Source organism: Dermacentor silvarum, chromosome 2 (assembly GCF_013339745.2).
Source record: "Dermacentor silvarum isolate Dsil-2018 chromosome 2, BIME_Dsil_1.4, whole genome shotgun sequence".
Lineage (NCBI taxonomy): Eukaryota > Metazoa > Arthropoda > Arachnida > Ixodida > Ixodidae > Dermacentor > Dermacentor silvarum.
The window spans coordinates 217,279,751-217,293,896 of NC_051155.1; the positions used below are offsets into that span (position 1 = coordinate 217,279,751).

Sequence of the window (14,146 nt, forward strand, 5' to 3'; positions counted from 1 at the left end):
AGTGGGTAGTGCACTCAGCACTTTGTGCAGATGTGTGGTTGCGCACCTGAAGGGTGTGTTGTCCACTTCTAGGAGCACCTTGTACTTGAGGATGGGGGGTCCCTGCACAGGTGCGGCACCCTGGCCGGCAGCCTCGACATGAGAGTTCGGCAGCAGGCCGGGGGGTGCACTGCCATGGGCCTCCAGCGCCTCGCGCAGGTGCCGCAACCAGTGGTCCATAGCACGTAGGGAAGCGTGCAGAAGGGGGCTTGTCACTGGGAGCTCTGCCACAATGCAAACGTCCGCATTAGAACTTAAAATGCCACGAACATGTCTTACCTGTGCTAAACTTTTTTTTTATGCCTAGCTTGAGTAAGACTCATTTGCACATACTGCTGCTCATATTGCATGCCAGCTATGATGCCAGCTGTGGCACAAGCTTGCCAATTCTATTTGCGATTATTGTGAAATCAAGCTCCGAGAAGGATTTAGTGCGGTATGAGGGGGCACTGAATGCTATGGCATTGGTTATATGGTACCAAGTAACCAACAGTATGTGGTACTACGTTGTCTTCTTCCCTCGATTTCTTGTTTTCAAGCACGCATCATGATTCGGTTGAAACCCACAGTAAATTTTATATGTGGGAATGAAATTAAATAAACCATCCTTTTGTGAACACTTTTCCTTTATTATTACAGTTAAACCTCGATATAACGAAGTATTTAACCTTTTAAAAGTTTGTGCCCATAGACCACCATGTATTTGGAACGTCAATATAACTAAGCGTGTTTATAATGATTTCAATACAGTTAAACATGCTTATATCGAAGCTCCATATAACGAATTCCTGGATATAACGAAGTTTTTCTATTCCCCGCCGTTACTCCATAGAAGCACATGTATTTGAGACCTCTACGTAACGAAGTGGCAGCGGGAGACCCCTCGAAATAACGAATTTTCCTGGCCGACAACCTAGAGATTTCGCCCCAAATTTTGTCATTTTTGCGCGAGAAGCAACCAGAAGCACCTTCTCCACCACGAGGAAATGCGAAGCGGCGGCGTCGGGCTTGGCGCGCTCGAATTCACAGCGACTCCGAGGCTAGAGCCTCGCAGTAAAAAAAAACTTTTTTTTTCAACGTGCTGGCAGCACCAATCTTTGGTTACTGCACAAGTCTCTGCGCTTCACTTCACTAACCTGACACTAGGTGACACTATACGACACTACGACGCCATTGTGTCGCTCGCTCTTCGTTTCCGAAGCCTCACGCTTGTGCGAAACGACACGCGTCTACGCATCCAGTACCTGGTGTGACATTCCAAGGATGAGTGCTTCAACGAAGAATTTTAGTGCTTAGGGATGAGTGCTTCGACAAAGAAATAAAGGATTTTTTTTCCTCTCTATTGGTCACGGAAAGCGGGTACGCGTTACAATCGAGGGCACGTTAGAATCGAGTAAATACGGTAGGCATTTCTTTTTCGAATTTTCGTGCCGAACCTGCATATAACGAATACTGAGACAGTAAATAGAAACTTTCGTGGTCGCAGATGATCAAATGCTTGAATTACAAGCGCCTGCTTGCGAATGCACCTCTGAGGCCACGAGCGACCACCGAAGCAGAGCAACATCATGTTCCGTATAAAGTTCAAGTGTGATAAGATCCTATTGTGCCCTGCATGCTATATGCTTTGCGTGCGAGCGAAAGCATGCGAGGGTGAAACGAGAGGCATGGTGGCTTGATAAGCCTAGTCTTCCCATGCGAGCAAGGGGAAGGGAGGGAGCGGAGTGAGCTCACGGTAACGCAATCAAGGATGCATGAGGGGGAGGGGGGAGCAGGTTGGTCTGCGTCTCCTTTTCTAGCACAGCCATGGCTGCGCATGGCTGCCAGCGTAGCTGAGCGCATACACAGCCCGTGTGGCCTGTTTTATAGGCAATCTGTCATGTTTGCAAAGAGTGGACGTGCCGAGATGGCATGGTATCAGGTGTGCTGTGTTCCCACGCCTTTAGTATTGGAGGTTGTGTAATCTCTAGTTTCAGAGACGCGTTCAAGCAAGAGGCACACGAAACATTTGCTCCCTGCTGCTGATGCTTTTTAAGATAGCGTTGTCCCGATAGCGTGACACTCAGCCGTGGGAGCAGAGTGGACGTGAAAACATGGCTGGCTTTGCCTCGTACCGCCAATGTGAAGATATAGCTGACATGGTATGAAACCCTATCTTTCGTCAGCGACTCTCACATTCAACAAAATGAATTTTTTTCCTCATTCAAATTTGCTTTTTACAATTACCCAATAATTCGAAAAACTTTGCAGCCCCCTCGGTAAAAGAAAAAAAAAAAAAAAACCAGCGGCGACTGTACTTATTTGCATAAAAGGTCTAATTTCAATCAAACGAAACTTCTATATAACAAAGCAAATTGCTGATTTTACCAACTTCATTATATTGAGGCTTAACTGTATTATTATTCCAGGGTTTATAGAGCGCGTGAAAAATAGAACTCGCGTGTTTCGTGACACCTATTATACATGTTATTTACCATTAATATCACACACACCAAAGAAAGGACAGACAAAAGATGCCCTCTAAGCAGCAAAAGTATGGATACCACCACTGCAATGAAAGTGGACTGCACCACTACACTATCTAAGGTTTTCGAGCCTGTGAACAACATTCATTATAGTTTGTAATGATGCCTAACAAATTTACCACAAACAATGAACATAATAATAGCAATAACTGCACTGCTGAATAGCAAGCTCATGCAGCTCAGCCGCTACTGCAATGGTACCCAGATCCTTGCCTCTGATAGCACAAGGGGTCAGAGTCAAGTAAAGAACAAGCAGGGCATAGAGTGCAAGTTGCACAATTTAGCCAATGTGCAAGAAGCTAATTTTTGCAGCAAACTTTTCCACTGTCTGCACTTTGCCCTTTATCACAATATGTGTGCTACGGGGAGTAGTTGAAAGCAGTTGCTACCTTGTAGCTCAATGCCAGCCACAGAAAGGAAGTCTCGTAGGCTGTGGTTGGCCATCTTCACAACCGCATAGCGCATGAGAGCCCATGCATATGAGCCTGGATCCAGCTGCTCTAGGCGAGACCCCTGGGAGGGCCGTCTTTGCTGATCGGTTGTGCCTGTATCCTTGAACACGTCATCCTCATCGATCTCTTCATCGTGACCTCCTGCAGCATCTTCTTCATCACTGGAAAGCGATGCTGCCGAGTCGTAGTCAATTGCTGCCATCTGGTCTGACAGGGCAGGCTGGGTGAAAAAGAGCAGTTATGCTCACACCTTGGTGATTCCAAAGATTAACTGTGGGGCTCAACATCCTGAAGCAGAACAGTGGGTAGTGAGGGATGCCATAGTGGAAGGTTCCAGATTAATTTTGACCACCTGGGGTTCTTTAATGTGAACCTAAATTCAATCAAGCCTTGTTCTCCGGTCTCATATCCGCAGTAAAAACAACAACCCCTTCAGGTGCTTTGTGCACAATTGTGCACGCCAAAATAGTGTATCAAAAGCAAAAGCACTCATTAAAATTACGATATACCTACTTAAAATGTGTCGCATACATCTTGAAAATCTCCTGATTGGACCTGTGTTACAAATTTAAATATGTGCAAAGTGTTTTATTAAAGCAAGTTGGAAGGTAGACCGTGCCGACTGGGCATATGCTCTTAGTGCAAGTATGTTATGGCTAGATTAGGTGCTTTCCAAGTATGCTAGACATGAAATAGTTTATGTTCTTATCTACGAGAACTCGTAAAGAGTTCTCGCATAGAGTGCATATTCTGTAAGCTTGACAAAACTCACTGAAGAATTGAAAATCTTTATCTGTTCTGCAGCTGCACGTTTCTCGCGATTCCAAAAATGGAAGAAATCCGGTGAAACTAAAAACTAGAATTAATTCGCACCTGAAGGGGATAAACATTTATACCGTGGCATGCCACACAACTTGAAAATTGGACCTTTCTCTCATAAATTAAGACTTAAATTCTAAGCGTTGCATTTGCCAAACTATGAAATGGCCGACATGATACAGAGATTTAGAAAAGCAAAGAAGACACCCACAACATACCTTGGACATAAAGCAGGACATCATTGACATGATCGGGGGCACAAAAATTTCCCTGTAGGTAGGACGGTCCTCACGGACATTTGCTTGCGGAGCTTCACTTTTCAGCTGAGGTAGAATTTTCATGTTCCATTTGACACGTTGGCGGGTGATGGCATCAAAAATACCAGTCTCCACGGTGGCTGTTGCCTCCTCTGAAAAAAATATTGCACAAACAATGCCAATAATAAGAAACTGAAAATGAATGATTGTCTTTTTTTTCCACACTGTGACACAGAAGCCATAGCCTGCTATCAATGCATTTATTTTGAGCACTCCAAGGGACAAGGAGGCACTTTCTAAAGGTACGAGGTTGTTCACCAAGAAATCAAAGGTTGCACCTGACAGCAAAAGTTCTTGGAACAGTGGTGTACATTTGACATTTTACTTCTTTCAAAAAATGTATTTCATTGGTCAGTCTGAAGCACATTTTTTCACTACGAAGCAGAAAATGTTTTCCATTGGTCAATTTAGAGCAAATTCATGTGTTCTGCTGGGTGTTTCAGATTAGCTCAATCTGTCGCTCTGTCATAGGGGCATGTATTCAACTGGAAATTCTCAAGTGCATCACATCATTTTTGTCGGATGCATGTGACAACTTGAACCAAGGTCCAGCACGAAGCATTGTGTTTTCCCCCATCAGAGTTGGATCAGAAAAATTTGAGTGTGATCCAAATCATTGCTTAAAAATTCCGGTAACTCCTCCACAATGACTAAAGAAATTCAAGATTATTCTACAATTGACTTTAGTTTGTAAAGACTTTTACAGCTAGAGCTCAACTGATATTCCCCTTAAATATTATTCAATATACAACAACGCAAAATCTGCAACTCCGTTTCTCCACACCTCATCTGACCTAACCAAAATAGCAGACCTCAGACTGGAATCGTAAATAAGGGTGCATTAACACAGGTGAGTGACATGGGCCATGTGAGAAAGTTGGTGGAAAATGATCACTTTGGTCAAAAAGCGACTGTGATCATTCACTTGCTGCTTCATTTTTAAGCTACATGACTGAAGTTTTAAAGCTGCTGAACCAATCAGCGACTGCAGGAGCAGGATGTTGGAATATGCGAATGGTTATTTTTATGTAGCGATTGTGGTGCGAGCAGAGACAATGGCACCAGCCGCAAGACATTTCAGTGTAGTGGCATGCAGTTGAGCCTGCTGGTGTGAACACTGGTTATCGTGAGTCACTCCTTGGTTGCCAGCTGCAATTAGTTGTGTGATTTCTGTCAACAGCAGGTGTGAATGTTCCCTAAGGCATCAGCTGGCATTTAGCCTGGTACCACCATCCCTGCTTCCTTTTGTTCTTCATACCATCCAAGGTTTCAGAATGTATCTCTAAGTTTCAACAATGCTACCAGTGAGATATCGGCCTGAACTGTCAGGCTAATTGGTGCGGGAAAACCAGCTAACAGGAATTGTCTACTGGTTTTTGCATTCAGGAGGGCTAAATAAAAGAACAAGACTCCTGGCTCACTTTCAGGAGCTGCTGCTGAAGGTGTGACAGCTCCGCTAGAGCCACCTGCAGACACGCGGAGCAGCTTTTTGGCTCCCCCACCAAACAGCATCGACCATGCGCGCTGGTTGAAGCGCTGGCCCACAAGCCGGTAGAGAACATGGCAGTCACAGGAGGCCAGCGCGTGGATCAGCTGGCTGAGGTAGACAGCCACGAAGGACTCGCACAGCAAGGTGTGCAGCCGGGGCCCGTCTTCATCTTTGTCACGAGCCATCAATGCCCGCAGAGACTGCACACCTGGTCCAAAACATACGAAACTTGAGCCCGATGATTTGAGAAAGAATGCCAAAGATTATTACTACTTGGTTTCAGAGGCTAAATTGCATTAGCTTGCTGCGACTTAACAAAAGATTGCCTTGCCTAGGCTGCCTGCTGATTCACCAAGTAACATTGTGCGAAGTTACACCTAGTTTATTTGGTTGTGCTCAGCATGTTCGCATCCCTAAATAAGGTGTGAAACTTAAACACACTGCTCCCTTTTCACTTGTTCAGTACAGAGCAAAAATGCGCAAACGGCGTGCTCAACCAATCACAGTAAACAGCATACTACATGAACGTCTTCTGCCAAAAATTAACATGTGCTGCTCCAGTTGATATGAGTACACATTTCTGAAACAGATTAAAGACTGATACCGTGATCTCAGTGTTGCTGGAGAGACTGAACCATCACCAAGGCTCATGGTGTGCTTACAATGAATAAAAACTACATGCTCAATCTGCATTGCAGGGAGTCCAAGTTCCTGGGATCAGGCCCAATGCTTACCTGGCCACTTGCTGGGCTGTGTGGTGGGTGATAGGGGCTCGTCGGTGCTGCCCAAACGAGGTCGCCTGGTGGCATGGCCTACCAGGAGGTGGCTGTTCTGGTACACCACACTGAGGCTGCAACACATGTGCACATGCAAACACCTTTCATAATAAGAACTAGTGAGTTAAAATAGCTCTTATCTGGTGTCTAAGAAAAGGCAGCTAGCATATTGTTGATTATATATCTAAAAAAATAGAATGAGACTACAAAAATTTTGGAAAGTATGACTTTTCAGACATGAAAAATTTTCAGAGCAATGCATGTACATGTTAGTAGAGTAGCCACTTGGAAACTTGCTTTGTGTTCATTATGCCTGCCACTACTTAGTGCCTCCATACTGCCCATGTGCAGCACAGTCTAAGAAATAAATCGGGTCCTCCCAAAACTACTATACTTCATCCTGCAGTTTCTGCTGCACTATATGGCACAACTATGCACCCTCAATACAATGGGAAGTCCAGCTATGAAACAAAGTTTAGAGTCCGTTCTCCTGTAATGCTTAGTCATACGCAGCCAAGCCTCATACAAACAAAAGGGAAATGCATTGAAATCATAGCGTGGTCCTGAACACGAAACACATGTGTAGAACTGCCTTTAACCAGGGAACTATCAATAAGCAAAAGAAATCCCCATTTAAGCTCAGCGAAAAAAAAAAATAATAATGTCACTAGCAGTCCGCAGATTTGGTCATCTTAAAATCACTAGGCTGTAGTATAATTGCCATATCACTGTTGTACACAGTGATTGATCAACTTGATGGGGCTCAATATCCCAAAGCAACACATGGATATTCCTTAGCACGCATTTAAATCTAAGCAAATGCGTTGTTCTGTTACGACCATCAGTATGTGGCCTCCATAGTCAGGAATCACGTGACCTGATGATCAGCAACAAAAATCTCAAGGGATTATCAGTTTTGTCAGGCACCTGAGGCAGTCTTCAACGTCGAGTCCCCTGTTGGAACCCTGTTGACCCTTGAGTCCAAAGCTGTCGCTGTCACACAGCGCTTGGTAGATGCAGGCGGACAGGGAGGTGCCCAGGTCCCACAACACTGACACCCGAGAGAAGGTGCTAGCACTTGTGGCTGCGCCAGGTGGCTCTTCTAAGTCCATCACCGTCAGCAAGATGTCATGTGCCATCAGCTGTGCGAAAATAAGATGAGGTGTCATGAAGCTGGACAGTTGGGACACCATTCTTTCATTCTGGGACACACGAATGATAGCCTTTATACTATTCTGGCAGAGTCAAGAAATTACCTTGGAACCCTGTGTTGGCGTTTAGGGTTGAGGACATTGTACTATTTTATTCTATTCAGAACCACAGAGTCTTATTCTTCGGAAGTCCACTGACACAGGCAGAATATTTTAGAAAACTGTGCATGGACCATAGGTCGGCATACTTACACCACACTGATTTTACAGGCGTTGAATAGAGTGCGAGTGAGTGACAAAAGGTGTGATTGGATGTGGGCATGAATGAAAATGAGTGCTGGTGAGTTCGAAGAGGAGTCAGTGCTGGTTAACATGAACATCAATAAAAATCAGTGACAGTGAGTTTGAGAGGTCGCGAGTATGAACAATATCGTCAGTGAGTGTGAGCAGATGTGTGTACGAACGCAAGCACTGATGAGTGTAAATGGTCGTGCTATGAGCATTAGAGGGTGCTGATAAGTGCGAATGAAAGTGAGCATGAAAGCAAGCGAGCGTTGAGTATGTGCAGGCGCAAGGAGAGGGACTGAGTGCTGATGAGTGTGAATGAGTATATAGAATGAAAAAATATTGGTGAGTTAGTATACAGGGTGTCCCAGCTATCACGCAGCACAAGTTAATAAAAGAGGAACGGCGCTACGCGAAGCAAACCTAGTGCATATTGTTTCCAGTGCAGTGGAGTAGCCGCCAGTAATTTTTTGTTGCTGAGATTTAATTAGCTAATTGTAATTAATTATCTAATTCGAGAAGTACTGCCCTAATTATCAAAGTGTCAATGAGAAAATTGTACAGCAACATGAAAAACTCCCGATACAGCTTTCTGTTGCTCAATACGTGCCACATAAATGTGTTTTTTCGAGTGTGAAAGGAGCCCGCGAATACACGCAGAATTGCCGCGCGACTGATTGCTCAAAGCACTTAGCGTGTATTCGCGGGCTTCTTTCACGCTCGGAAAAACACTTTTATGTAGCACGTACGGAGCAACAGAAAGCTGTATCTGTAGTTTTTCATGTCGCTCTACAATTTTCTCATTGACACTTTGATAATTAGGGCAGTACTTCTCGAGTTAGATAATTAATTACAATTAGCTAATTAAATCTCAGCAACGAAAAAATTACTGGTGGCTACTCCACTGCACTGGAAACAATACGCACTAGGTTTGCTTCGCATAACGCCATTCCTCTTTTTTTTTAAATCGTGCTGCGTGATAGCTGGGACACCATGTACAAGTATCCAATAATTGGGTGGACCTATGGTATGGACTTTAAATTGGTGAAATAAAGCGCTGCCACATGGCTATTAACAGTTTTGAGGTGTCTACATGCAAAGACCCCATACCAAGTGAAACTTTAAGAAATCACAACTTCCATGATGTAGAATGTACTCATGACGACTAAAACTTGGAAAATTAAAGAACTTCTGTTAACCTCTTCTAGCCTGTTGCCACAATTTTGCAACATATCCAATCTGAGCTCATAAATCCAAACAGGGCCCTTAGGCGAGGAGAATCCTGATTTTGACATTGTGTTAGTCATCCAGCAAAAACGCACCAGTGTGTTGCCATCTCTGACTCGGAAAATAGTGCTTTGCACATTGTGCTTTCCAATGAGGGTGAACAGTTTAAGAAACTCGGGCAGCTGCATCCATTCGGGTGCATAAATTGGGGTTGCTATCTCTACAATACCAACTTTTTACTGTCTTCCACAAGATTACAGACAGTTACATGCCAAGTCTGAGTTTGTTCAGTGCAAAAACATGCAAATATAAAGGTGCTGTTTTGTGCTAGATGCCCATTTGAGTTTTCTTTAAACAAGTCGGCAAATCTCAGCTGAATAGCAAATGGTGTGAGATTCATTTTGGATGTTCGTGGCTCGTATGCAAGTAATTTTAACTGCAATTCACATCTTTATCTTCAGACAAGAAAATTTAGGCTACAGAAGGTTAATACAAAGAAATATAAAAATTTTAGTTGGCCCACTATGCCTTTATTGCATACTAAAAGTGCCTATTAGCACAAGGCTTTCCCTTAATTCACAGCTTCAACTTTGCAGGACAAGTGAGAACCAAACTATAATGCCCTCTACAGCCAGAGCCAGCACATAAAAAGACAATTACACTGCACAGGATAACTATAACATATGGCTCCCACTGAAAACTGTCTCAAAATTTCATATGTTGACAATGTGGACAACAACAGTACATGTGACAACTGATGGATGGCAAACTGGCTTTGTGACAGGATGTACTTAAGTTTCTGCAGAAGTAAGAACAATGTGCTTTTGTCTATACGCATATTTTCGCATCTTAAATACAATAAGCTTATTCTCTGATCGTAGAATTCAATTTTAGAGAATTAAAACTTCGGCTAATTCTAATGAAAATGTGTAGTCCAAAGGTGTTTCGATTATTGAGTAGAAAGCATGGCACCATTTTGTAGACTATCACTTCATGTTTCTACAGCACAACTTTCTCAATGTGACCATATATTCCAATACAAACACTCATAGCCATAGCATGCATGTGTATAAATTTCACTACTCACTCGATAGTATAAATGTCATAGATATGATAACATCTTGTATAGTTGTGCACACGTTGATATGCCATATTATATTCACCACCACCACCACCAGTTCATTCAATTTTTCGGTTAATCCAATCCTGCCCGAAGATCCTGGCCAGCACCCATACATCTCTATGAGACCAAACTTTCGTTATTTCGATTCCCAAATTAGCTTTCACCGACTAATTTGAACTTGGCTGGTCATCAAGCTCGCGCCTGCGCCTAGCTGCAGTGGCGACTCCAATAGCGGCACAGCCCATCCTTATGACACTTAGGGTACAGCAAATGCGTCGACCACACATGAAATCCCGTCGAAAATGCCTATTTTCAGCCTGCCCCAACAAGATTTTCAAATTAAAACACTAGCTCACAATAAATTATTACCGTAATTTACCCGATTCTAACGCACAGCTTTTGTTCTTTTAAAATAAAATTTGTCTGGAAATTGCTCAGGTGGTGCAATCCAATATGAAACCAAAACCACATTCGCACATTTGCAAGAGCCTTCAACAATGCCAGCTTAGCCTGCATCATCGCCATTGCAATCACAAGATGGCGACCAGTGGATGGTGACCTCCATGAGACAGAGTTTGCACTTAGTATGACTACGACGAGGCACTGCTTTTAATCTGATTACGAAAGCGCATTCAAGCGATAAGTTATTTTACATGTTAAGCTAGCAGCAATAAGTTGCATCCAATGTTCTTGGTGCTTTGTAGAATTGCATGCGTTGCAGGACGAACTAACGAAGTGGTTAATCTAGACATGTGCCACCATCCCGCTTGCAATTGTTGCGGAGTCGTTTAATAAATGCAGAATATCAAACGCGCTATGGACTATACAGAGGACTTCATAGACAGTGATAAAGCGCTGCCTGAAAGTCATGACAACGGACATTAAAGCAGTTGGGGCACAGAAGTGGAGCGCGAAGTCACCTTTTTCTCACACACTATCTTTTGAATAGAAGCCTTCTCCTCACCTTCTTTGGAGTTGCCATATTTCAACATATTGCAGATTCCCATACACGACTGCTATTGGCCAATAGCTGACATTAATCAAGAAGCGTGAGCTATCATCTGCTCACTCAGCCGCGCCTGTCCACGTAGGAATGAAACATTGGCCAGACTGCTTATCAGGGTGTCATAGCCATCGGCTCTCGCTAATTTCGATTAGTCTAGAACACTCTACTTAGCGTCAAACTATGCGAAACTTAAGCCCAGACCACACGTACACTATGCCTTCCACGGTTCGCGTTGAATAGCGGTTAGCATCAACAAGGGACGCATGCCAGTGCGTACTCGCTCGCGGATGCTCATGGCTAGATGTGCTTCGTATTGAGCTTTGTATTGAGCGATGCAAAGTATGCAATCTGGATTTGCCTACTATCCATGAAGGGCAAAGCCATTCCGCACCACGTAGCACTGCTAGGCTGGAGCATACGAGCGTGCACTCCAGCCCTCCTGTGCACTTACAGTTGCATGTAGCTACACGTAGCTGTGCTTGCTGCGTAGCGTAAATACCGCAGCTGCCGTGGGGTGTCGTGACGTGCCCACTCACTGTAACACCGTAGGCTAGGTATCACCACTCTTATCGCCACCAGCGCCCCTCCACTCACATTGAGGGTAATTGGTAATTGGGTCTTTTTGAAAAATTATTTCAGTAATATACTTCTGGTAGGTACCATACTCGTTCAAAGGCATTTTTGAGGCTTCAAAGAAATGTGGCTGAGGGCCCCCTTTAAGTAAATAAGTTTCCAGTCTGTGAAGGTAAAGTTCCCCCAAATATCACCTCACCTTTTAAATTTAATAAATTAAATTAAATTCTGGTGTTTTACGTGACAAAACCAGCGTATGATTATGAGGCACGCCATAGTGGGGGACTCCGGACTAATTTTAACCACCTGGGGTTCGTTAACGTGCACCCTATGGATGGTACATGGGTGATTTTGCATTTTGCCCCCATCGAAATGCCGCCACCATGGTCGGGATTTGATCCCGCGCCCTTGGATTTAGCAGCACAATGCCGAAGCCACTACGCCACCACAATGGGTGCTTTTAAATTCAAGAGACTGATAGCATCTGCACATGACTACAACAGACGACTATGATGATAAAGTCTGTCTAGGAAACGGGTCTATGACAAAAAGAAAAAAAAAAAGTACCAGTGCAAGCAGTAACAACCATGACAGCAACTTTATGACAGAGAAGAAGCAGTGAAAAGTAACATGTACACAAGTATACATGGAACTTCACCTCTCAGGATGAAGAAATAAAGGAATTGTAAAAATTACCATGTACAAAAAAGCAACATTATACATATAACTTTGCTGTCTTGTCTACATGGAAGAGATCTCTTAGCAAATGTCAATGAGCAGGCAGAAGGAAGAACCACAAGTGATTACCTGTAGAAGGCGGACTGGATCGGCAACTACTGTTTTCTGGCACGCCACGCTGGCAGCCAAGAGGGGGAGAGTCGTTGGGAAAGGAAGCGGAGACAACAGCTGCTGCTGGGAACGATCTTGCTGCAACTCCTGCAAGAGCAGTCACACCACGACAGACATATGGTGCATGTACTCAAATGATTATAATAAAGTGACAACAGCACATACCAAGTGGCCTTTGTCCCAGACAGAACTGATATTTACTAGTTACCTTGAACCATTGATTGGTGGGGTTTAACATCCTGCACCTGGGCCATGAGAGACGTCGTAATAAAGGACCCTAGACTAACTTTATCTCGGGCACTTTAACATGCACTTAGGTACACAGGATTTTCAGATTACGCCTTTCGTGGAATTAAGCCATCATGGACAGAAACTGATGCTAAGCAGCAGATGCTATAGCCACTGAGACACTGTGGCAGATGCCACGAATCAGAGCTATTCAAAGTATATGATCTGACAATGAATAGCCGAAAAAAATGAGTGCAAAATACAACGTACTTAAGGCTAGACGTGGGTTGTTGAGTTATTTTCTGTATTTTATGGCCAAATATGATGAAAATACACAGACTTGGTTAGTATTTCATGCTAATTTCACATATGCAATAATTTTTCTTGTAGATCAATTTGTTCAGGAGATACATAAAGCTACCACACTCTATTGTTTCTGGAGACTATAGGAAAAAAACTGCTTAGCAGAAAACTAATATTTGGGGGTGTGTCAATACTCGAATATTCAATATTGAATCAAACATGAATGTTTGAATAATTCTACTTGCAAGTAGAATATCTAATTTTGACTTTTCGAATATTCGGTTTTCTAATATTTGGTGAAAGGCCCGGCTGTAGTTGGTGCCTTGATGCGCGCAGTGTTCTTACGGAGCAATCTCTTTTGGTACAAGGTTCGATCAGGTCGACAGGACCGATCGAGACGATTAATGCAACGCGGACAGAAGGAACAACAAAAGCAGCGTGAATGGAAAGCACGAAAGCATGTGTGAAGATCAGGCCAATTAAAGCCACCGGAAGGCATGCAGATCGCATCAGATACACGTGTTCAGTATTGATGTACACATATTCATGCAGTTTGGAGCTTTCTCTCCCAGCGTGCTTTAGATGCATTTGTCACACAATAGACGAATTTGTCACGCGTGCTTGGGGTAGTTGCCGGCTGGTCGTTTGCAGACCCGAAAACCAAAAGCCGCTTCAACTGCTGTTAATTTAACCTGTACGTGTGATCTCATGACCAATCACTGATGAGCCACCTGTAGGAATATATCAGCAACAAGCTTTCCTCTACGGCTTCCAGCCCATTATCATATCAGCCAGCAGTGAATTTTTATGACTGCTACACTGTCCAGCCTGTTGGGCCTAAATGGAGCAGCGTCGTCAGGTGTCACTGGTAGAAGTTGCAGTTGTGAAGATAAGGTTCCCACTATTCAATGTTTCGTTGTCTTCTAGGGAACCCCACCCTCCCCCCACCCCTGTAATCGCCACTCCTGTGTGTCGATTACGATT

General features: G+C 43.7%; 1 protein-coding gene across 7 annotated transcripts in view; it reads right to left on the reverse strand.

Annotated features, from left to right (window-relative positions):
- The window catches only part of LOC119442642 (dmX-like protein 2), a 150,166-nt gene that overhangs the window by 33,374 nt on the left and 102,646 nt on the right, over window positions 1–14,146 (reverse strand). For all 7 annotated transcript variants that reach the window (XM_049662276.1, XM_049662275.1, XM_049662278.1 and 4 more), the window contains 7 exons: window positions 12,590–12,718; window positions 7,345–7,559; window positions 6,376–6,491; window positions 5,574–5,849; window positions 4,054–4,244; window positions 2,954–3,236; window positions 47–263 (listed from right to left, as the gene is read on the reverse strand). In XM_049662276.1, coding sequence (XP_049518233.1) covers window positions 47–263; window positions 2,954–3,236; window positions 4,054–4,244; window positions 5,574–5,849; window positions 6,376–6,491; window positions 7,345–7,559; window positions 12,590–12,718 — 1,427 coding nt within the window. The remainder of the gene's footprint in view (window positions 1–46; window positions 264–2,953; window positions 3,237–4,053; window positions 4,245–5,573; window positions 5,850–6,375; window positions 6,492–7,344; window positions 7,560–12,589; window positions 12,719–14,146) is intronic.